The sequence below is a fragment of the Trachurus japonicus genome, chromosome 24 (genome assembly GCF_045865225.1).
Source record: "Trachurus japonicus isolate A0001 chromosome 24, Traja_1.0".
Taxonomy (NCBI): domain Eukaryota; kingdom Metazoa; phylum Chordata; class Actinopteri; order Carangiformes; family Carangidae; genus Trachurus; species Trachurus japonicus.
In genome coordinates, this window is record NC_140930.1 from 21,033,771 (window position 1) to 21,059,845 (window position 26,075).

Here is a 26,075-nt window from a genome sequence, read left to right on the forward strand (position 1 = left end):
AACGTGCAGCTTTTTCAGGACATTTATGCTATTATTTTTCTCTTTCATACTATTTATACTTTTTAAAATATTTAACTTTTTGTGCAATTTTTCTCTCATAGGAAATACATTGAAACAGTCTTCAAACTCTTCAAATCTTCTGCTTCATTCAGCCTCTAATAGCTTCAGCATACTTTCAGCTACAGACTTCATTCAACTTTTAAACTGTTCACAAACCTTTCAACTATTCAGCTGTATCTCAGCTTATTGATATCTTCAACAGTTTCAGATATATGTATAGTTTTAAAATCATTAAAATTTCTGACAAAATTCAGATTTAACATGAAAGTCAATGGGACGGAATGTTCGGACGTTGGCAGTTGGCAGAGTGACAGAGGGTCTAAAAATCCTCTCACATTTTTCTCTCTATCCTGTCAGCACGGCCACAGATTACACTCTACACACATAATTTCGGGCATGCTTGTAGACAAGCTCATCCTTGATCTCTTCATGTGCTCAAAAAACCAGAGAGACGAACACAATTTAAACTGGGAGCCTCTGAGTGCAGCCATTTCCCTCTCTCCTCTCATTGACTCCCATTCAAAAGTAGGCGCTGATTTTCTAAATGTCCCAAAGTTTCCAACCTGCGACACAATCAACAATTTTTACTCTAGAAACACCAAAGTGACATGGACGCGTTCAGCAAGGTCTTATGGTTCGGAAAATGTAAACCTTTTGCTCGTACTAAGTACAGATAAGTCGTACATTAGATCTGTTTGAGGGTGTCACAGAGCAGTTAAAGCCTATGATTAAAGCTGCCACCATGCCTTAAAGCCACCAGCCAGGTTACATGGTAACCTCAACATGGCAACCTCACCATGGTAACCTCACCATGGCAACGTCACCATGGCAACGCACACACATTCTCTCTATTTGACTGTCTGTCGGTCACACACACAAATGGACACACACTGACCATACACACATATCCAACACACACACACACACACACACACACACACACACGGACACACACACACACACACACACACACACACACACACGGACACACACTGACCATACACACATATCCAACACACACACACACACACACACACACACACACACACACACACACACACACACACACGGACACACACTGACCATACACACATATCCAACACACATATAATTTTTATTAGAGTAATTTGAGTGTACTTAAAATGTTAATTTTTCTTTCACCACAATCTTCAACAATTCAAATAATTTCCAACCACCTAGATATTGTTTAATCTATATTAGTAATAGTCCAACAATGTATTCATGCTGTCATGTTTAAATATATTTGAGTAGACTTCAGCTTTTCAATTTCTTTATGCTAATCTTCAACAATTTAAATAATTTCCAATCATTTCATACAAAATAAACCTCCTTCTTACAGGTTCCATTTGTTAATCTATTTTCACTTATTACTTTAGCCATGTTAGCACTTGTTTATCTGTTTTCTGTAGCAGTGCTTTTTGCAGCTGACTGCAGACTCCTCAACTGTTAGACTTAATAATGCAGGATTTTCCAACACATTCCTCTGCCTTTTCAACATTTCTACTGCTTTTAGACTAAACACACATTTATTACACTTAAACCTAAACAATTCAGGATTTTTTCCATCACGTCATGTCAATCAGCTTCCTGCTTACATGTTCCTTCTTTTTAATCTATTCTCACTTGTTGCTTCAGCTATGTTACTGCTGGTTCATCAGTTTTCCTTGCTGTGGCTAGCTGCAGATTTCAACTCTTCAACTGTTAAACATCTTCAACATGCAGGATTTTAACATTTTCTTCTCCTTTTTTTTTTTTTATTTTACATTTCTACTGCTTTTTGTCCTTAAAAAGGCATTAATCTTCAAGTTATATGTTTCAGCTTCAACGTTAGACTTTTTCAACAGTTCTTCAGCTAATTCAACTTTGTTTCAATGATTTCTTCAGCTTATTCAGCATTGCTTCAGCAATAGCGTTCAGCTGCTTACAGCATTCACACGCATTTTCTGCAGGAAATGCTTTCTTTTTCTAGTTATTATTCTTACTTCTTCCACCCTTTTTCAGCAGTTTTCTGCTCCTTCATACTTTGTGCTATTTCAACAATTCATATATCAAAACGTGCAGCTTTCTCAGGACAATATTGCTATGACTTTTCTCTTTCATACTATTTATACTTTTTAAAATATTTAACTTTTTGTGCAATTTTTCTCTCATAGGAAATACATTGAAACAGTCTTCAAACTCTTCAAATCTTCTGCTTCATTCAGCCTCTAATAGCTTCAGCATACTTTCAGCTACAGACTTCATTCAACTTTTAAACTGTTCACAAACCTTTCAACTATTCAGCTATATCTCAGCTTATTGATATCTTCAACAGTTTCAGATATATGTATAGTTTTAAAATCATTAAAATTTCTGACAAAATTCAGATTTAACATGAAAGTCAATGGGACGGAATGTTCGGACGTTGGCAGTTGGTAGAGTGACAGAGGGTCTAAAAATCCTCTCACATTTTTCTCTCTATCCTGTCAGCACGGCCACAGATTACACTCTACACACATAATTTCGGGCATGCTTGTAGACAAGCTCATCCTCGATCTCTTCATGTGCTCAAAAAACCAGAGAGACAAACACAATTTAAACTGGGAGCCTCCGAGTGCAGCCATTTCCCTCTCTCCTCTCATTGACTCCCATTCAAAAGTTGGCGCTGATTTTCTAAACGTCCCAAAGTTTCCAACCTGCGACCCAATCAACAATTTTTACTCTAGAAACACCAAAGTGACATGGACGCGTTCAGCAAGGTCTTATGGTTCGGAAAATGTAAACCTTTTGCTCGTACTAAGTACAGATTTGTCGTACATTAGATCTGTTTGAGGGTGTCACAGAGCAGTTAAAGCCTATGGTTAAAGCTGCCACCATACCTTAAAGCCACCAGCCACCAGTTACATGGTAACCTCAACATGGCAACCTCACCATAGTAACCTCACCATGGCAACGTCACCATGGCAACGCACACACATTCTCTCTGTTTGACTGTCTGTCGGTCATACACACACACACACACACACACACACACACACACACACACACACACACACAAATGGACACACACTAACTACCACACACACACACACATCCAACACACACACACACAAATGGACACACACACACAAATGGACACACACTCACCATACACACACATCCAACACACACACACACACACACACACACACACACACACAAATGGACACACACTCACCATGCATACACATCCAACACACACACACAAATGGACACACACTAACTACTACTACACACACACACACACACACACACAAATGGACACACACTCACCATACACACACATCCAACACACACACACACAAATGGACACACACATCCAACACACACACACACACACACACAATTGGACACACACTAACTACCACACACACACACACACACACACACACACACACACACACACACACCCAACAAACATACAACCACTTACCAAACACATACACAATTTACACAATTACACACAAACAGACACACATGCACACACAACAAACACACACACAAATGGACACACACTAACCATACACAAACAGACACACACGTCCAACACACACACATTTCATACAGTTGTCAGGTCAGAACTTTTTGTATATCTTCCTCACACACACACACACACACACACACACACACACACACACACACACACACACACACACACACACACACACACACACACACACACACACACACACACACACACACTTTTGTATATCTTCCTCACTCTCTCTCACACACACACACACACACACACACACACACACTTTTCCTACAGTTGTCTGACTGTTTTGTGTGTACCTCTCTATCTTCCTGTTGTAGTTAATGGACTCGTTGCTGTTAATTTTGTTCTTTAGCTATTTAAACTGAAAATACACATTTCCCCATTTTGGTCATGTTGAACACATTGTTTTACACGTATCCTAAACTACTGAGGCTCTTCTCAACCATTTCACACCATTAAACCCGCTGTTTACATGTTCTACTCCTCAGCTAATGCTAATGATCTATATTCTTCAACAATGTTCTTCTGCTGTCAGTTTACAATGTATTTCAGTAGGCATTAACTTTTTTCCTAATTCAGAAATTTTTCAAACTCTTCTTTGACAATTCAAGTAATTTCCAGCCATTTCATACAAAGTCTCACATCTTCTACTTTTAAATATATTCTCAGCCATTGCTTCAGCTATGTTAGTGCTGGTTCATCAGTTGTCCTTCCTGTCAGGTTAGCTGCAGATTTCAACTATTTAACCATTACATTTAAACATGCAGAATTTCAATGTTTTCTTCTCCCTTTAGCATTTCTACTGCTTTTTAGCTTTAAAAAGGCATTCATCTCACACTACAAGTTACATGTTTCAGCTTTTTCCCTCCTAGGGATGAATAAATTATTCATCTACTCTCTACTCTACTCTACTCTACTCTACTCTACTCTAGCATTAGTCTTTTCAACATTGCTTTAGCAGTTTCGTCAACTAATTTAGCATTGATTCAACAATTTCTTCAGCTAATTCAGCATTGCTTCAGCAACAGCGTTCAGCTGCTTTCAGCATTCACACGCATTTTCTGCAGGAAATGCTATCTTTTTCTAGTTATTAGTGTGAATGCTGGAAGCATTCACACTATTGTTATTCAAATCTTTATACTTATTAGTGTGAATGCTGGAAGCATTCACACTATTGTTATTCAAATCTTTATACTTATTATTAGTGTGAATGCTGGAAGCATTCACACTATTGTTATTCAAATCTTTATACTTATTATTCTTACTTCTTTCACCCTTTTTCTGCGTTTAACTCCTTCTTCATACTTTGTGCTATTTCAACAATTCATATATCAAAACGTGCAGCTTTTTCAGGACAATATTGCTATTATTTTTCTCTTTCATACTATTTATACTTTTTAAAATATTTAACTTTTTGTGCAATTTTTCTCTCATAGGAAATACATTGAAACAGTCCTCAAACTCTTCAAATCTTCTGCTTCATTCAGCCTCTAATAGCTTCAGCATACTTTCAGCTACAGACTTCATTCAACTTTTAAACTGTTCACAAACCTTTCAACTATTCAGCTATATCTCAGCTTATTGATATCTTCAACAGTTTCAGATATATGTATAGTTTTAAAATCATTAAAATTTCTGACAAAATTCAGATTTAACATGAAAGTCAATGGGACGGAATGTTCGGACGTTGGCAGTTGGCAGAGTGACAGAGGGTCTAAAAATCCTCTCACATTTTTCTCTCTATCCTGTCAGCACGGCCACAGATTACACTCTACACACATAATTTCGGGCACGGTTGTAGACAAGCTCATCCTTGATCTCTTCATGTGCTCAAAAAACCAGAGAGACGAACACAATTTAAACTGGGAGCCTCTGAGTGCGGCCAGGTCCCTCTCTCCTCTCATTGACTCCCATTCAAAAGTAGGCGCTGATTTTCTAAACGTCCCAAAGTTTCCAACCTGCGACACAATCAACAATTTTTACTCTAGAAACACCAAAGTGACATGGACGCGTTCAGCAAGGTCTTATGGTTCGGAAAATGTAAACCTTTTGCTCGTACTAAGTACAGATTTGTCGTACATTAGATCTGTTTGAGGGTGTCACAGAGCAGTTAAAGCCTATGGTTAAAGCTGCCACCATGCTGTGGCATGGTCTGTCTGTCTGTCTGTCTGTCTGTCTGTCTGTCTGTCTGTCTGTCTGTCTGTCTGTCTATCTATCTATCTCTCTATCTCTCTATCTATCTATCTATCTATCTATCTATCTATCTATCTATCTATCTGTGGGTGTGTGTCACCCTCTCTATCTGTCTCTCTCTCTTTGTCCGTCTGTCTGTCTGTCTGTCTGTCTATCTATCTATCTATCTATCTATCTATCTACTGTATCTCTCTCTCTCTCTCTCTCTTTCTCTCTCTCTGTGTCACCCTCTCTATTTGTCTCTCTCTCTTGTTCTCTCTGGGTCTGTCTGTCTGTCTGAAATGATATTATTCAATACTATATACTTCTAAATAATAATAATTATAATCCCTCCCTTCCTCCCTCTCTCTATCCTTCACACGTAAGAACAGGGTGAGGGGTCAGGGGTCACAGGAGGTGGTGGCTATGGTAACGGGGATGCTGGCAGCTCGGCTGAGGGTGGAGTTCAGCTTCTACAAGCTGACTGACCAGATAGAGGGTTTTGTGAAGACCTGGGCTGTGAATGGTGTTTTGTGTTCGGTCCAGGAGGACTCACTAGTCCTGAGTTTCTGAGTTTTTTCTGTTGTCGTCATTTTGCTCAGTTGATTATGTCCTGGTTTGCTCTGTCGCAAGTGTGTGATTGAATTTGATAAAGTTGTGTGACCATAGTATGGACTGATAATAAAAGTTTGGTTTTAAAAATCAAAAAAATCTATCCTTCCCTCTCTCCCTCCCTTCCTCCCTCTCTCTATCCTTCCCTCTCTCTTCTGTCTCCCTCCTTCCCTCTCTCCCTCCCTCCCTCTCTCTATCCTTCCCTCTCTCCTTCCCTTCCTCCCTCTCTCTATCCTTCCCTCTCTCTCTTCTGTCTCCCTCCTTCCCTCTCTCCTCCCTTCCTCCCTCTCTCTATCCTTCCCTCTCTCTCTTCTGTCTCCCTCCTTCCCTCTCTCCCTCCCTCTCTCTATCCTTCCCTCTCTCCTTCCCTTCCTCCCTCTCTCTATCCTTCCCTCTCTCTCTTCTTTCTCCCTCCTTCCCTCTCTCCCTCCCTTCCTCCCTCTCTCTATCCTTCCCTCTCTCCCTCCCTTCCTCCCTCTCTCTATCCTTCCCTCTCTCTTCTGTCTCCCTCCTTCCCTCTCTCCCTCCCTCTCTCTATCCTTCCCTCTCTCCTTCCCTTCCTCCCTCTCTCTATCCTTCCCTCTCTCTCTTCTGTCTCCCTCCTTCCCTCTCTCCTTCCCTTCCTCCCTCTCTCTATCCTTCCCTCTCTCTCTTCTGTCTCCCTCCTTCCCTCTCTCCCTCCCTCTCTCTATCCTTCCCTCTCTCCTTCCCTTCCTCCCTCTCTCTATCCTTCCCTCTCTCTCTTCTGTCTCCCTCCTTCCCTCTCTCCTTCCCTTCCTCCCTCTCTCTATCCTTCCCTCCCTCTCTCCCTCCCTTCTTCCCTCTCTCTATCCTTCCCTCTCTCTCTTCTGTCTCCCTCCTTCCCTCTCTCCTTCCCTTCCTCCCTCTCTCTATCCTTCCCTCTCTCTCTTCTGTCTCCCTCCTTCCCTCTCTCCCTCCCTCCCTCCCTCTCTCTATCCATCCCTCTCCTTATCTCTCTCTCTTCTCCCTCCCTCCCTCTCTCTCCCTCTCTCCTTCTCTCTCTCTCTCTATCTATCTATCTATCTATCTATCTATCTATCTATCTATCTATCTATCTATCTATCTATCTATCTATCTATCTATCTATCTATCTATCTATCTGTCTATTTATATCTACCTGTGTGTGTGTGTGTGTGTCCCTCCCTCTCTCCTTCTCTCTATATCTATCTATCTATCTATCTATCTATCTATCTATCTATCTATCTATCTATCTATCTATCTATCTATCTATCTATCTATCTATCTATCTATCTATTATTCTTACTTCTTCCGCTCTTTTTCAGGATCTAACTCCTCCTTCATACTTTGTGCTATTTCAGCAATTCATATATCTATCACACACATTCTCTCTCAGTCTGTCAGTGTCACACACACACACACACACACACATCCAACACACACACACCGATGGACACACACTAACTACCACACACACACACACACACACACACATACATACACAAAAATGGACACACACTCACCATACACACACATCCAACACACACACACACAAATGGACACACACTAACTACCACACACACACACACACACACGGACACACACTCACACACAAATGGACACGCACTCACCATACACACACACTAACTACCCCCCACACACACACACACACACACACACACACACACACACTTTTCCTACAGTTGTCTGACTGTTTTGTATGTACCTCTCTATCTTCCTGTTGTAGTTAATGGACTCGTTGCTGTTAATTTTGTTCTTTAGCTATTTAAACTGAAAATACACATTTCCCCATTTTGGTCATGTTGAACACATTGTTTTACACGTATCCTAAACTACTGAGGCTCTTCTCAACCATTTCACACCATTAAACCCGCTGTTTACATGTTCTACTCCTCAGCTAATGCTAATGATCTATATTCTTCAACAATGTTCTTCTGCTGTCAGTTTACAATGTATTTCAGTAGGCATTAACTTTTTTCCTAATTCAGGAATTTTTCAAACTCTTCTTTGACAATTCAAGTAATTTCCAGCCATTTCATACAAAGTCTCACATCTTCTACTTTTAAATATATTCTCAGCCATTGCTTCAGCTATGTTAGTGCTGGTTCATCAGTTGTCCTTCCTGTCAGGTTAGCTGCAGATTTCAACTATTTAGTGTGACTGCTGAAGCAGTCACACTATTGTTCTTCTGTTTGGCCATTTTCTTCCGCCTTTTTACGGTCTTCTTCTAGTCCTTCATACTTTGTGCTATTTCAACAATTCATATATCAAAACGTGCAGCTTTCTTTGAACTTTATCGGCATTACTTTTCTCTTTTTAACTATTTATACTTTTTCAAATATTTAACTTTTTCACAAAAAATCTCACATTCATCAAAGTCTCAACCTCTCTTCTTCACAACTCCACTGTAGTGTAGGGGGTAGGGTAACTGCCTGCCAACCCTAAGGTCACTGGATCGAATCCAAGGGAAGAATTCTTGTTATGTTATGTTGAATTCTGCTCTCCTCCCCCGCCTTCAATTGGTTACAGGTGTTTGTTATCTCCTTGATTACTCATACCAGTTTGCAGCACATCATCACATTACAATGAATGACAACAGTCTTGAAAGCAGTGTGCTCTCTGTAGCCGAGTGGCAGAGTAAAGGTTTAGTGATCATATGGTCATGGGTTCGATTCCTGCCTCAGTCATTTCACATCATTGCTTGACTTTTGATTCCAATTATTCAGCTGTCATTGGACAGTCTTTGATTCCTCATAGTATAAAGCTCATTGTAACTCAGGTTCTCTGTGGCCATATGGTTAGTGTGTTAGGTGTTGTGCTATTTCAACAATTCATATATCAAAACGTGCAGCTTCTTTTGAACTTTATCGGCATTACTTTTCTCTTTTTAACTATTTATACTTTTTAAAATATTTAACTTTTTCTGCAAATTAAACTCTAGACAAATTATTTTCTCCAGTTTTGTAGCCACACTTGTCTTCTGGCTAAAATTCTGGTCAAAAATGCAAAGAGACTTAGATAATAATTTAAAATATTTTTTAAATGCAGCCAGGGAGCTCTCTGCTCTCATTCAGCCCAATGCTGAGAGTTCTCCACAACTCTGTCTGTAGTCCAGTTGGTTACAGGTGTTTGTTAAGAGACGCATTAATTGCTTCTGCCACCGTTTGCAGCACATCATCACATTACAATGGCAACATGCTTATGTCTGTGCTCTCTGTGGCGAAGTGGCAGAGTAAAGGTTTATTGATCATGAGGTCATGGGTTCGATTCCTTACTTTTTTTTTTAAGCAGAAGCCAGTGATCCTCTTATCAAAGGTTTTCTTTACCCCTCACATACTGTCTCTGTCTGTAGCCTAGTGGTTAGCTTGCTGGTCTGGAGACCTGAAGGTTGCTGGTTCAAATCTTGCCTCAACAACAATTATAGTGAATTATTTTCCCAGTCGTCCTCTGTTGACTTCTGATAACTTGCTTCATGTTGAAACTGCTGCTCTCAGCCTGAAATTCACAGAAATTTTCATTCTAAGTCATTCAAGCTTGACTCTCAAGCTGTCTTGATGTTGACAGTGTGCAGATCATTAACAGACAACAGTCTCTGCAACTGTGTGTGCACCGTGGCCTAGAGGCAGAGTGGAAGTCTAATGACCATGAGGTTGTGGGTTCGATTCCGACCTTGGTCAAACATTTGTATGGTGATCACTGCTTGCACTATTTGCTAATTCTGCAACAGCGTTCAGTTGCTATCAGCAGTCACACCATTTCCATTCTTGGAAATGCTTTTTCTAGTTAACCATTACATTTAAACATGCAGAATTTCAATGTTTTCTTCTCCCTTTAGCATTTCTACTGCTTTTTACCTTTAAAAAGGCATTCATCTCACACTACAAGTTATATGTTTCAGCTTTTTCCCTCCTAGGGATGAATAAAGTATTCATCTACTCTCTACTCTACTCTAGCATTAGTCTTTTCAACATTGCTTTAGCAGTTTCGTAAACTAATTTAGCATTGATTCAACAATTTCTTCAGCTAATTCAGCATTGCTTCAGCAATAGCGTTCAGCTGCTTTCAGCATTCACACGCATTTTCTGCAGGAAATGCTATCTTTTTCTAGTTAGTGTGACTGCTGAAGCAGTCACACTATTGTTCTTCTGTTTGGCCATTTTCTTCCGCCTTTTTACGGTCTTCTTCTAGTCCTTCATACTTTGTGCTATTTCAACAATTCATATATCAAAACGTGCAGCTTTTTTTGAACTTTATCGGCATTACTTTTCTCTTTTTAACTATTTATACTTTTTCAAATATTTAACTTTTTCACAAAAAATCTCACATTCATCAAAGTCTCAACCTCTCATCTTCACAACTCCACTGTAGTGTAGGGGGTAGGGTAACTGCCTGCCAACCCTAAGGTCACTGGTTCGAATCCAAGGGAAGACCTCTTGTTATGTTATGTTGAATTCTGCTCTCCTCCCCCGCCTTCAATTGGTTACAGGTGTTTGTTATCTCCTTGATTACTCATACCAGTTTGCAGCACATCATCACATTACAATGAATGACAACAGTTTTGAAAGCAGTGTGCTCTCTGTAGCCGAGTGGCAGAGTAAAGGTTTAGTGATCATATGGTCATGGGTTCGATTCCTGCCTCAGTCTTTTCACTTCATTGCTTGACTTTTGATTCCAATTATTCAGCTGTCATTGGACAGTCTTTGATTCCTCATAGTATAAAGCTCATTGTAACTCAGGTTCTCTGTGGCCATATGGTTAGTGCTCAGCCTGAAATTCACAGACATTTTCATTCTAAGTCATTCAAGCTTGACTCTCAAGCTTTCTTGATGTTGACAGTGTGCAGATCATTAACAGACAACAGTCTCTGCAACTGTGTGTGCACTGTGGCCTAGAGGCAGAGTGGAAGTCTAATGACCATGAGGATGTGGGTTCGATTCTGACCTTGGTCAAACATTTGTATGGTGATCACAGCTTGCACTATTTGCTAATTCTGCAACAGCGTTCAGTTGCTGTCAGCAGTCACACCATTTCCATTCTTGGAAATGCTTTTTCTAGTTATTCTTACTTCTTCCGCTCTTTTTCTGCATCTAACTAGTCCTTCATACTTTGTGCTATTTCAACAATTCATATATCAAAACGTGCAGCTTTTTCAGGACAATATTGCTATTATTTTTCTCTTTAATACTATTTATACTTTTTAAAATATTTAACTTTTTGTGCAATTTTTCTCTCATAGGAAATACATTGAAACAGTCGTCAAACTCTTCAAATCTTCTGCTTCATTCAGCCTCTAATAGCTTCAGCATACTTTCAGCTACAGACTTCATTCAACTTTTAAACTGTTCACAAACCTTTCAACTATTCAGCTATATCTCAGCTTATTGATATCTTCAACAGTTTCAGATATATGTATAGTTTTAAAATCATTAAAATTTCTGACAAAATTCAGATTTAACATGAAAGTCAATGGGACGGAATGTTCGGACGTTGGCAGTTGGTAGAGTGACAGAGGGTCTAAAAATCCTCTCACATTTTTCTCTCTATCCTGCCAGCACGGCCACAGATTACACTCTACACACATAATTTCGGGCATGCTTGTAGACAAGCTCATCCTTGATCTCTTCATGTGCTCAAAAAACCAGAGAGACGAACACAATTTAAACTGGGAGCCTCCGAGTGCAGCCATTTCCCTCTCTCCTCCCATTGACTCCCATTCAAAAGTAGGCGCTGATTTTCTAAACGTCCCAAAGTTTCCAACCTGCGACCCAATCAACAATTTTTACTCTAGAAACACCAAAGTGACATGGACGCGTTCAGCAAGGTCTTATGGTTCGGAAAATGTAAACCTTTTGCTCGTACTAAGTACAGATTTGTCGTACATTAGATCTGTTTGAGGGTGTCACAGAGCAGTTAAAGCCTATGGTTAAAGCTGCCACCATACCTTAAAGCCACCAGCCAACAGTTACATGGTAACCTCAACATGGCAACCTCACCATGGTAACCTCACCATGGCAACGTCACCATGGCAACGCACACACATTCTCTCTATTTGACTGTCTGTCGGTCACACACACAAATGGACACACACTGACCATACACACATATCCAACACACACACACACACACACACACACACACACGGACACACACTGACCATACACACATATCCAACACACATATAATTTTTATTAGAGTAATTTGAGTGTACTTAAAATGTTAATTTTTCTTTCACCACAATCTTCAAAAATTCAAATAATTTCCAACCACCTAGATATTGTTTAATCTATATTAGTAATAGTCCAACAATGTATTCATGCTGTCATGTTTAAATATATTTGAGTAGACTTCAGCTTTTCAATTTCTTTATGCTAATCTTCAACAATTTAAATAATTTCCAATCATTTCATACAAAATAAACCTCCTTCTTACAGGTTCCATTTGTTAATCTATTTTCACTTATTACTTTAGCCATGTTAGCACTTGTTTATCTGTTTTCTGTAGCAGTGCTTTTTGCAGCTGACTGCAGACTCCTCAACTGTTAGACTTAATAATGCAGGATTTTCCAACACATTCCTCTGCCTTTTCAACATTTCTACTGCTTTTAGACTAAACACACATTTATTACACTTAAACCTAAACAATTCAGGATTTTTTCCATCACGTCATGTCAATCAGCTTCCTGCTTACATGTTCCTTCTTTTTAATCTATTCTCACTTGTTGCTTCAGCTATGTTACTGCTGGTTCATCAGTTTTCCTTGCTGTGGCTAGCTGCAGATTTCAACTCTTCAACTGTTAAACATCTTCAACATGCAGGATTTTAACATTTTCTTCTCCTTTTTTTTTTTTTTTTTACATTTCTACTGCTTTTTGTCCTTAAAAAGGCATTAATCTTCAAGTTATATATTTCAGCTTCAACGTTAGACTTTTTCAACAGTTCTTCAGCTAATTCAACTTTGTTTCAATGATTTCTTCAGCTTATTCAGCATTGCTTCAGCAATAGCGTTCAGCTGCGTACAGCATTCACACGCATTTTCTGCAGGAAATGCTTTCTTTTTCTAGTTTTTACAGTATCTTTTTTTTTTTTCCCTTGACTGGCGGCGCCCCTCCAGCAGTTGGCGCTCTAGGCGATCGCCTATATCGCCTATGCCTAGAGCCGGCCCTGACTGTAGTGTATTTTTCCTTTTCACAATGCTGTGAACAAATCAGAATGGCAAAGAGCATATGCAGTAGAAATGTGAAACATACATATTCAGTATCTCCAATAAATACAGTAATGTGTAACTTTACTGTAGTTTTCACATGGCTGTACAAGTAGTGTATAGTGCTGTCTTGAGCATTTTCAGGTAGTATCATCACTTTTTGCATTGGAAAACACTTAGAGAATAAAGTGTCCTAATGATGACAAAGCCATTTGACTATCTTGTTCATAAACGATGGTGTCAGGACTTCTCATTTTGACGACACTGACAGTTTCATTGACATGAGTAGGCTACTTGCTTTTGAGGGATGGACAATCCATTTTGAGCAAGTGGCGCGCTTTTGCAGGTCATCCACTAGGTTTTGCAGTTTGCAATAATTGTTCTGAGAAATGCAGACTGCAGAGAACTGTTGTGCAAATGTTAAGAGTGATGTGAGAAAAGCACCAAAGCGATTGAGAAAAACTAATGTTGCTAACATATTAGCAAAATTGTTAAGAAAAACTGTTAAAACATAAAACAGACAGAAGTATTTTTTTTATTGGTAGGCCCATGTCGTTGTTTGAATTACTGCAGCTTTAATTTTTATTTGAACAGGCTACATAATAATAATGTACTTATTTTCTTGCATTAACACAGTATTTACGTATGTGCATGTACCTGCAGGCGATGAGCGGTGTAGTTGTAGTATTTGAGCCTGTCATTGGCTGCAGCCCCAGTAGAGATGTTCAACACTCCAACTTTCAGCTGGTCCAGTGTTTTGTTGGAAAGCCGCAAGTCTCCGATCAGATGCCAAATGCACTCATCACAACCTAAAACCAAACAGGAAATGTGAGTTAAAGATGCCGAAGATCAAGCTGACAACCTTTTGTGCTCCTATAATGGAGTCTGTGCTGTGGTTGTGTGTGGTCACTTACTAATATTGCACAGGTTGACTGTTGCGGCCTCAGCCAGGCACTCTCCTGTGTGCATATCACAGTGGCCGCTCTCACAATCGCACTCTATGAAAAAAACAGATGCAGATGCCTTCCATCATTCACAGTGTGAAACAGAAAGTTCTGTACATTAGTTTCTTGATAAGCTTGAAACAGGTCAGTGTAGTCAACGAATATATATCAGGACAAACAGATGGTTTCTTGGCTTCGGGCCGGCACATCTGTCTTGTGGCCTCTCTTGTGTGGGACTGATGGTTTTAGCAGCTGTCTGTGTGTATAGATTCGGGTAACATGGTGATGTCATCCAGCTCTCCACAGAGAGTCTCAGGCCACAGGATCACAGCCCTGAGCAGATGCTTCTCTGACATCATGTGCTGTGGTAGTGGGTGTGGGAATGTGAACCCTCATTGCTGCTCTTTTTTTTTTCTTTCTCTGGGAAAACGTTATCTGCATTGGACAAATCGACAAATGGTCTGGGGGCGTTTTATTTAAACGAGTTAAGAGAACATTTGGCAAGTCGTACCAGGGATAAATAACTTACTCTGGCAGCCGGAGGGGCTGTAGTCCCAGTGACCTGGAAGGCAGCGCTCGCAGTAACGGCCTCCAGCCCCCGGGCGGCACGGACAGCTGTGGGTGAGAGGATGGCAGGTGGAGCGGAGAGAAGCTGGCCCGCATTCACACCTCCGACAGCCCTGACAGCTGGAGAAACCCGAGTAGCCCTCCTAGATTACATAATAATAATAATAGCATTTATTTGAATAGGGACAGTGCATATTAATGAACATTAGTATAACTAAAAGAAATACTGCTGTAAATATGCCGGATTATAGCCAGGCGGCTAATTTGCGTCCGACGTCCCTAATAAATAAATAAAATACAGCAGTACACCACAAGGAATAAAAACAAAACAATAAATACAATACATATAGCGAAATACATAAAAGTGCACTACACAAACAAGAAAGACAAAACAATAAAAACAATGTTAGACACGGTACTAGGACAGGACAAACATTAATGTGCAAGACATAACAGTAATACAACATCCAGACAGCACAGTAAGTAAACAATCAGTCATATCGCCCCAGGTCCAGTTAATGGTCGCACTCTTGTGTGTCCTTAAGCCACTGCTTAAGATTCCCTTTAAAAGAGGAATAAGTGGGACATTCCCTTATAGTGGAGGGAAGACTATTCCAAATGCCTCCCCCCACCACAGACAGCACGTTCCTCCCAAATGAGGTGCGCCTGTGGGGAATCTCGCAGTCACCTCTCTCGCAAGCCCTGGTGCTCATGCCTCTCACTGTTCTTTTTTTGATGAACTCTTTCAGTGGTGGTGGAGCCAAACCATGAAGGCATTTATACACAGAGCAGGCCATTCTATACATTTTAAAACTGTGAAAACTTAGAAAATTGTACTTTTTAAGGACATTGCAGATGTGAAACGAAAAAGGTTTTTTGTCCAGAGTCTTTAGGGCTTTTTTGTAAAGAGAGTCTATTGGTTTAAGTGCGGTGGTACATGCCAGTGACCAACTCGTAAAACAGTAATCTATATGTGAGAAAATCATACAGTGTAAGAACATCAGAGCTGCCTTATTAGTTAATGAATGTCTTATCTGTCTAAAATTTGCCAGATTATATTTAACAGAATTGGTTACTTTTTTAATGTGCTTTCTGAAAGAAAGTGTAGGGTCCAGAATCACTCCGAGGTATCTGAACTCGCCTACCAAGGCAAGCTCCTCCCCTTTCAGAAACACACCAGAATGATTCGGCCTGAGTGGTTGTTTAGCAAAATACATACATACACTTTTCTTAACATTTAAGGCGAGACATGAATTAGTGAGCCAATCCTGAACATGAGACAAAGCTGTTGTGAGGATCTGTGCAGCCTCTGTCATGTTTTTAGCGGGAGTGAAAATAACCGCGTCATCCGCGTACAGCTGTGCGTTAACACCCTTACAAACATCAAATAAATCATTAATATACAAAGAAAATAAAAGAGGTCCGAGTATCGAGCCCTGGGGGACCCCTACTGGACAACTCAGGTAAGCGGATTTGACACCACCAACCACCACGCACTGCTTCCTGTCAGCCAGATAAGATTCAAACCAATTTAGGGCCTGGACAGAAAAATTAAATTTTGACAGCTTAGCCAGCAGTACCCGGTGGTTGACCGTGTCAAAGGCCCTTTTAAGGTCCAAAAAAACAGCTCCCACACAACTATTCCTGTCCAGGAAACATTTGGTTTTTTCCAAAAACATAGTTATAGCAAATTCAGTTGAATGGTGCGTCCGGAAACCAAACTGCATCGGATGTAATTGTGTAAGACCACTGTTAATGTGTTCTATTAGTTGAGTGGCTATCCATTTCTCCAATATTTTGGAGATTACAGGAAGAAAACTGATGGGTCTGTAGTTGTTAAGTTCAGTTTTACTTCCTGATTTAAAAATAGGGTTTATAACGCTCACTTTCCAATTAGATGGGACAGCAGATTGTCTGATGGACAGATTTATCAACTGCGTGATGGGACAAACCAGAGACTCCATGTTAGCTTTTAAAAAATTTGTGTGAAATCCATAATCATCCTTCGCATTAGAATTATTAAGAGCGCCGATAATTTTCCCTACCTCACTTTCGGAGATTTCCATTATATTAAAAACGGGCTGTTCAAGGTTAACAGGGTGATAGACACAGTCAGGAGCCTTGAACAGACATGAAATTTCTTGAACAGATTTTATGAAAAAGGAATTGAACTCTGTAGCCAGGGTAGCTGGATCTTTCACTAACTGGTTCTTGATATTAAGTTCCAATCCAGTACTACCTTTTTTGGTCTGCCGCCCAGATAAGCTATTAATTTCTTTCCACACTTTTTTTGAATTTCCCTTAGAGCTCTCAATTATTTTTAAAAAAAAGTGTGCTTTAGCTTTTCGTAGAGCTAATGTTACTTTATTTCGGGCTGAGGTAAATTTTTGACGGTCAATAATTAGACCAGTCTTCAATGAATTTTTAAGCAACTGGTCTCTAATTTTTGAAAGTGAGCGACATTCATTATTAAACCAAGGGAGGGAGCTGGATTTTTTTGTCCTAGCGCTCCCTCTTCTAGAAAAGGACAGCAGAATCTCTTTAATTTTATGAGAAAAACAGTCAGCGCTCTGGTTTATATCATCGCAGGAGATCAAATCACCCCATTCCACCTCCTTAAGAGCTTTATTAACATTTTGTTGTTGATTTTTTGGAATAAAGTTGGAATGTGGAGATTTCTTAGATAGTTGTGTGTGAGAATTTAAGAAACGATTTTTATTGAGTTTCCGGGAAAAGAAAATCACATTGTGATCTGAGATTCCCGTGATAAAGTTATGGGTTTTAAAAATTCTTTCTGGCCTATTTGAGAACAACAGGTCAATTTTAGTTTTAGAATGATTTGTTAACCTGGTTGACTGGTCAATTAATTGAGTAAAATCAAAAGAATCAGTAATTGTCTTGAATGAAAAACACTGTTGGATCCCAGCATCTGTCTGTTTAGGTTGAATTTGAAATACATAATTGAAAGGGTGATTTTGGTTTGTTATGGCTAGAAGGGTCTTATTTTGGCATCAGTTGTGATAACATTATGCACTCAAACTCAAGCACTCTAACTTTGGTTTGGTTGTCAGCAAACCATCAATTTAGCCAAATGATCTCAACCGCTTTATTTGGGGATAAATCTCTAAGTGTATACAACTACTTCAGCTTCAGCTTCTTACACTGCAAATGACATGCTGTCACAGCAGGCAGATCGCACAACACTGAGTCACAAGGATTCTCTTACCTCACACTGGTCGCAGAATCGTCCGGTGACTCCTGGTTTGCAGTGACACACTCCAGTCCTGTCGTCGCATGAGGAGGTGCCACATTTATTGCACAGGCACTCTGAGACAGACACAGGACATATGCCATGATGAGACTGTCGGGGGTCAAATGATGTCATGAGCATGGTTATTTTGGGACTTCCAGGGCCTCAAAAGGCATATGGTAGTCCTTGCTCCAGAATTGTGACCTTTGTCTTGTTTTTCCACTCAACAGCATTAGGTTTACATACATACTGCACTGTACACACTATTTAAAGTAACTCTGACTTTTCATGCATATGCTGACTTTGTTATTGTACAACAACAGTTAAATACAAAAACAGAGAGCCCCTCATATGTTGAGTGTAATACATGAGACATACTGTAATAGCTGTTAAATGCTAAATTACTTTTTACTTCCTCCTTTGTGGCTATTTCATTCATTCATTCATTCATCCATCCATCACTTTGTAACACATTATATTTCTGTGGATCAGACATAACAGATGTAGGAGTCCCTTCACTGCTCTCACCTTTGCAGTCCTTGGCACTGATGGCGTCGCCATAGAAACCGGGGGCACACCTCTCACAGTTAGCACCGGCGGTGTTGCCCCAGCAGTGCTGGCAGTGGCCCGTCACGTTGTGGCACTCGTTGAAGATCAAGTTAGGGTCAGAGTTGCCGTTACATTCACACCTCTTACAGGAATTACCAATTGCCATGGGGTTGCCGTAGTAACCTGGGGCACACCTGGATCAGGGAAAATATATCAATAGTACAAATTTAAAACTATGCACATGTTTTGAACTGGTAAGTATGTTGTTTAGAAGCTGTTGCAGGAATTTAACTGCAACCAAACCTAGTGAAATATCTTGGATGTGGAAAATATGTGTTGCATAACCTCCAGTGTTTTATTGGACTTTAACCACATTACTGCTTACACTGAATGTTACAGAACTTCGTCAGCACTGACCTCTCACAGAAATGTCCAGCGTAGCCATCTTGGCACTTGCACCGCAGAACGGCACCTCCTTTGTCACAGTGCACGGCGAAGCTGGCCGCACACAGAGGGGAAAGTGTTTCAGAGGTTGTTGCACTACTACACACTGCTTGCCAACACACAGCCTTTTGGTTGCGGAAACAAAGAAGGGACAGACTTACTTGTTAGAAGCGACTGAGAGGGGACAGGCGCAGGGTCGGCAGGTGTGGTGTCCACCCAGGCCGGGAGTCAGCATGTAACCATCTTCACACCTTTCACAGAAATCACCTGTACTGTGCTCTTTGCAGTTCTGTAGGGGAAGCATTAAACTTATTAAAAACAACTGATCTTGATGGATTTGTTTGTTAACAGTTATATATATAAAATAGATCATAATTAGCATGGAAAACTTACTATACAAACGCCTGTGATGTCCTCACAGTAGTCAGCGCGGCCTTTACAGTTACATGGTAGGCATAGATTTTGCTCACTTAGGAAATTTCCCTTTCCACACAGCTGCAATAGAGACAGAAATGTACATGTTTACTGAATAGAGAAGATAAAACACTAACAGAGTTTGTTAAATTGTTAACAGAAGAGAAAACATGACATTACTCCACTAAGCTCAGTATAAACCATGTCTCATACCCATTTTAATTTTACACTTCAAAGAGCAGGCTGACCCACTAACTAATCAACGTCACCATTTTTAGGCCCCAAGAATACAATACACCATTCAGGAAAGTAACTGACAAATAGTAGGAAATGAACAGGCTTTCTTTGAAAGCCCCCAGTTATTCATATTGTCCACATAGACAGTGTCTCAGTGAGTTCATGGGTTTATAACATTAACTTTTCCTGAACTGCTCTGAGCTCTGGGGAAAAAAAAGCCTCACAGGAGTTCCATCTGAGCAGATAGAGACACAAGATAAAACACAGTCTTCATAATTAATATGAGTATCCGCAAAGCAATGTTTCCAATACAAACTCAGTCAAGTGAGTCTCCATAGTTAACAAATCTCACCCTGAGGTATGAATAACAAAAATGACTTTGCAAGATTACTGAACAAGCCCACCACACAGAGGCCCAGAGGCCCAAAAGGTCAGGGAGCCAAAGCCAGAAACTGTTATTAACATTCCTTGTTTAAAAGTTAATAAACTCAGTGGAGGTCCTCTGCAAATTTATAAGGTACTAATAAACAAACAAAAGTGATTTCATGTACTTCATGGCAGAAGATATGAGTCTATACGATACTGTACATAACAGCAGTTAATGTTACAAAAACACAATGATAATGGATGTATCAACAGCACATCATACTGTAATATCCCTGATAATAATGATAATCAGATGATTTTTGGGTCAGACTTGGACTCCAGACGTCCACATTGCACTGAGTGAGCTCTGAGGAAACTCTTGCGAGTTCCTCCCATCAACAGAATCTCATTTTAAAACCTGCATCCTGTCTGATGTTTGTTCACCACAGTTTCTCAGGATGGTGTGATGTCAGAGTTCACAGTCATGCCCCCTCCCTCCCCCCCAGCAACCCTCTACCCATCCACCCACACACACACACCCACACACACACACACACACACACACACACACACATTTTCAACATTTGAAGCAGCACCATTCAGTGCGCTGTACATGTTGTACAATAGCACTTTGTTTGCAGCAGACTGTAAGACCCCCATACTTTGACCTTCTTGTTCCAGTCAGTCAAATGGCCATTGATGCTGAAGGGCAGGAAAAGCCAGAAGATGGAACATTCCCCCAGACACGATCCAGTACAGTATGTGCACGTGATTCATATTTTCCCTTGATTTATTCACAGATAGCCAATGAGACAAAGATGTGCTTCTGTGAAACAGCAGCACTGATTCTTCCAACAGACCCTGTTCCTGTGGTTTTCCCGCTGACCCACAGTTCACACACACCTATCCATCAGTACTTACACACTCAATGTGTCAACCCTCCATGTAAACACATTCTGAAAACGTTCAGTGCTTGCAGAAAACACAATATCGTTTGGCTCCAAATGGTAGTCTGGGGTAGTCTTGGGGGTAATTAAGATCAAGATTATGGGAAAACCACTGAGTTCCAGTGCTATTTACCATTTGTAATGCCACTTTAAAAGGGTTTTAAAATTCAGCCATGTGACAGTTGGTGATGGGTCAAACAGCTGTAGTGTGGACACACAGGGGAGTGGAGAACAGGGAATTTAGGGTTGGAGGGAGATGGAGCAGATGGTGTAGAGGTGTAGGACAAGGATCCTTTAGATTCCTCTGAAATGAGAAGTATAGAATCCAGCAGCTTGTGGAGGAACATCTGTGCATGTTTCATCGACTTGTTGGTGTTGTAACCATTTGCATTTTAAGATCCAGGCCCAAAGGGACTCATTCAACATCTTGGAAAATGCATAAAGTTGGCATCACAATGTGTTTCCCTAGATTAGCATTAAGACTGAAACCATGGTGAAATCTCCTCTGCAGCTGCACCGAGTGACAAAGCTCTGACCCACTGTACACTACCAGTCAAAGTTAGTGACACGCTTTTGGACAGTATAGAGCATTTCTGAGGTTTCAACATGGTAGCTCTAAACATAACAGAATAGCACAGGCTGTCCCGTTTCAAAGACTCCCTAAAATGCAACTGAAAAATACATCTTTTGTGTCTTGTATTAATTTTTTGTCTATTAAAACCTAAGTTCCTTTACGTTCTTCCAATTTTGAAAACCAGTGGTTTCAAACCACTGGTTGAAATAAAATATGAGTCCCTTGGTGAACGTTAGAGTTTTCTAGCCACAGTTGAGATGTTTCCTCTTGAGTCCAGGATTTCAGCAGTTCAGCATATAGAAGATCAATGCTAACCTCACTCATGGAAACAAGGCAAATCTTCATCTATTACAGCTAAGACTGTAGATTTCTCAAACTTCATAGTTTGAATAAGATGTTTAAACATGGTGATGAAATGAAGATAGTTCAGCTCAGCAGCCTGTTGCCAACTATGAACACACTCAATAATGTGAGCTATGTCTGTGGCCTTCACGCTGAGCCCACGGCAGCGCAGAACAAAGATGACATTCAACATGTTGTCATGTGAAGCTGCTTTTTCCAATTATACACCCTCTGCTCTGCCGACAGAGTTCATCAGTGTGTTTCCTGTGTATCGACTGAGGGCTCATATGACGGATCTATGGGCTCCATATCTGTGATAGAGAGACAAACAAATGGAGCTCCAATCAAACACAAAAACAGGATTTGATAACACAGGCGTGTGGTGATGTCCAAAGTCAACACTCTCTGGTCATGCAGCTTCAAATCTGTTTGGCTGTGCCCTCTCTCTGGAGTGTGTGTGGGGGGTGGGAAACTTCTGACTTCTAACTACGATTGGTCCTGTACTTGCATCGTCCAAGAATGGGAATTGAGTGAATTAAGTGGATTAACTGTTAAGTCTTGTAGGTTGAATCTCATTTCCGCTCTGCTTCTCAACTGGAGCTGGCTGCTTCATTTAATACCGACACCGACGACGGATTCAGACAGTGGATTTAGACATGCTAACTCCTCCTCAGTGAGGACAGATCCAGGGTCATGAGAATCTCATCCTGACTCAATAACTATGCAGAGTGTCCAGAGGCAGGGAGTAGGCTAAGGTCTGCTCTCAGGGGAACATGGACTCAGACATTAAAAAATAAACATGTGCATCACCAAATAGTTGTACCACTTTAGCAATGCTAAGGTTGGGGGTTGGATACTTCCACAGATTTTGACCTCCAGCCTAATCTCCCATGGATGTTTCTTTATGACGATCCAGTTTGAGAAAACTTGCTTTAAGGCCTCTTATATCTTTGTTTATGGCTATTCGGTGTCCTTGCTAGCAGACACAAATCAACCTTAAAAACAAGCGTTACATGGAGGCCCTCACAGTGCAAAAGAATATTTCCGCAAAAGGATTAGTTCATCTATGTGCCTGACATCTCATTTTGTTTATTTGCAGCTAGAGGCGGAGATATGTGCATTATACATGAATTTGCAGCCTATATAGATAAATAAATCTGGACATACTCTCATCCAATGGCAAGAATGTTTCTGCTTTGACAAGAAGAATGAGGTTGATGACAACCCTGTTGCCTTTACTAGATATTGGTCAACTATGTAAAACCACAGATTACAGTCAATGATGCATCTTAAGGGGCAATTTGTAAATTCTGTGGTGGTGATGTTGATGCCACACAAACTTTGGCTATCACCATATGAACAGCGCTGAGTCTTCAGTGCAGATGGGTGGCTACAGCAAATCGCTATCAGAAAGTGCTGAGATGGACCGCGGCTAGCTGGTTAGCGTGCTAACTTCAGCAGAGGAAAAGAATAGTGACAAGAGATAACCATGTTGCTGCTTTCCACCTGTGGAGACAGCTGTTGGGGAAGAGGTTTGATGTTGAAGTTGCAAGCAGCTGAGTGGTAGATTAACATCAATAAATACCAACCCTGGCTATGCACTAACAAAATCTTACAGTGAGTACTTTTATGGTGACACCTAATCTAAACCTGAATATCAATCATATAAAGTACCGGTCTGTGATAGTAATCTACATATTTTTACTTTCCGCCTGGCTAGAATAATACAGATACAGTACCTATTTAGTAATGATGACACTGGATGTAAGTCCGGGGGTATGAAATCATCCATTGTGGTTCAGTGGGGAGAACAAATATGCTGCTTTTCTTTTAGAAATGCAACAAAAACAGTGCAACTCTCATAACAGTTAGCGGTGCAGCCAAACAAACAGTGGGCTGACAGGATAAATCTGGTTAAATAAAGAAGAGTGTGTGAGGAAGACAGTCAGACAGACAGTGTCATCCCACATACAGTTCACATAATATCTGTGTGAACTGTGTGTGCATGCACAGGCTTTTGTCTTTTGGAAAATGTCCAGCACATGTACAGTATGCATCATTTCCTCTGATTATTTAGGACATGGGAATGCAATTTGAAGACAGAATTACAAAACTATACTATAGGGAACACTGGCTTCTGTGCCAATAGTACCCTCACTGTCTATTGTGATTCTCTCTCTTTCTCTCACTCTCTCTGGGGTGTTGCTCAACATTTGGCAACTGGTTTCCATTAGGGAGCTATTGGGGAGGGGCATGACAGTAACTCAGAGCCCATCTGAGCCTTTGCCTTGGGGTACCTCTGATGACACAAACACAAACATGAATGAACACAAACAAACAGGACGACTGTGAAGTCCAGGCAGATTCAAGTCTCCTAGACACCAGACAGACACAAGCTTAATAAATCTGTTTCATCCTTCACACATTTTTCACCTTGACTTCTCTTTACATGGCCATCAGCCTCATTACATACATGTAGGCCTACATGTACAGTAGGTAAAACAATAATCCATTGCTGTGCTAGCATGCCCAAAAGAGATCAAATCAAATGTGTCTTACTGTCAGCAACGACTGCTGCTGTTCTCCAAGCCTGGCGGCAGAAGCATGGTAGGCAATCCCTGAGAGGATGCAGAGAAGGCAGAGGCTGGACAGAGATTTAGCAGCCATATTTGTGTTTGCCCAGTGGAGCACTGATCCCCCTTTTCTGTCTCTGTCTCTGTCAGTGTCTCCTGGCTGTAGGGAAGTCTCTGGGCAGCTCCTCTCAGCTCAGCTCAACCCGATTGGCTTTGGGTTTTTTCTGCTCCTCCGACCTCCAGATGCGGTGCCTGGTCCCAGCCTGAGCTGAGTCCTGTAAAACAAACTTGTGTGGACTTCCTCCCTTTCTCTCCCTCCCTCCCTTGCACTGAGTCCTCTCCCCTAGCGGACTTGCCTCTCCCCTGAGCCCGTGCCTAAATCACTAACAGATGGGAGGGAAGGCTGGAAACTGAGGGAGAGTGAGAGGGGGAGAGAAAAGAGAGAAAGAATGAGAGAGAGAGAGAGTCCAATGAGCAACAGAGGGCTTCTGTCTCTTGAGCAGAAGGCAGGCTACAGGCAGACAGTGCACACATCCAAACCCCCTCCCACCCCCCAGCCCCCAGCCGACGGGCAGAGTCAGATTGAGTGTTAGCTCCTCGTCTCCATTTGCAGGTCTGTGGCACCCTTTCACCTTGGGCTCAACAGGCAGTAGCACCCCTCCCTCTGCCCCCCCCCCCTTCCCTTTCCCCTCTGTTCGGCCAGGGTGGGCAGAGAGGCTTTAAAGCTTCAACACTCACTCTGTGCTCTGCAGGCAGAAAAGAAACAGCTGCTCTGATCTCCAGACATACTTACTGTTTCTCTTCCAAGGTTAGATCATCAAAAGCTGCTAAATTTATGACCATTACGTGAGGCTCTTAAAAGGAGTCTCACACTTCTAACACAAAGACAGGATTCTCAGAGTCTAAAAACAGTAGTTCCCTCAGAGAATTGCTGGAAACTGTAAAAACTCATGACAGAGCAGACAGTGGGAGTGCAGGTCAAAAAGTTTTTTACTCTACAAAGACCACAATGTAAGCAGCTCTAAATACGTCCAAGTTATGTTGTGCCTCACCATAGGACCATGTGGAAGTTATATGTCTCAAGTGACTAATAAACAGGTTGTCACATTCCAGTTATGTATGGAAGAGATGTCATCCACACGAGAGCAAAACAAGGCCTCAGGCAGCTCCATATTTGCTATTCTGAACAGAACCAGGGTCAAAGGTGAAATGAAAAATGCCTTCTTGATTTCTGAATACGGATAAGAAATATAATCTCAAACACACCTCCTTGTCTAATTATAGTT

At 40.9% G+C, this 26,075-nt stretch overlaps 1 protein-coding gene across 1 annotated transcript in view; it reads right to left on the reverse strand.

Moving 5' to 3' along the window:
* Positions 1–25,727, reverse strand: part of lama4 (laminin, alpha 4) — a 51,658-nt gene extending 25,931 nt beyond the window's left edge. The window contains exons 1-9 of the mRNA XM_085771109.1: positions 24,776–25,727; positions 19,730–19,831; positions 19,498–19,625; positions 19,310–19,390; positions 18,872–19,086; positions 18,320–18,420; positions 15,056–15,236; positions 14,497–14,580; positions 14,240–14,391 (exon numbers count right to left, since the gene is read on the reverse strand). Of these exons, the coding sequence (XP_085627235.1) occupies positions 14,240–14,391; positions 14,497–14,580; positions 15,056–15,236; positions 18,320–18,420; positions 18,872–19,086; positions 19,310–19,390; positions 19,498–19,625; positions 19,730–19,831; positions 24,776–24,883 (1,152 nt within the window). The 5' untranslated portion in view covers positions 24,884–25,727. The remainder of the gene's footprint in view (positions 1–14,239; positions 14,392–14,496; positions 14,581–15,055; positions 15,237–18,319; positions 18,421–18,871; positions 19,087–19,309; positions 19,391–19,497; positions 19,626–19,729; positions 19,832–24,775) is intronic.
* Positions 25,728–26,075: the final 348 nt, after the last annotated feature.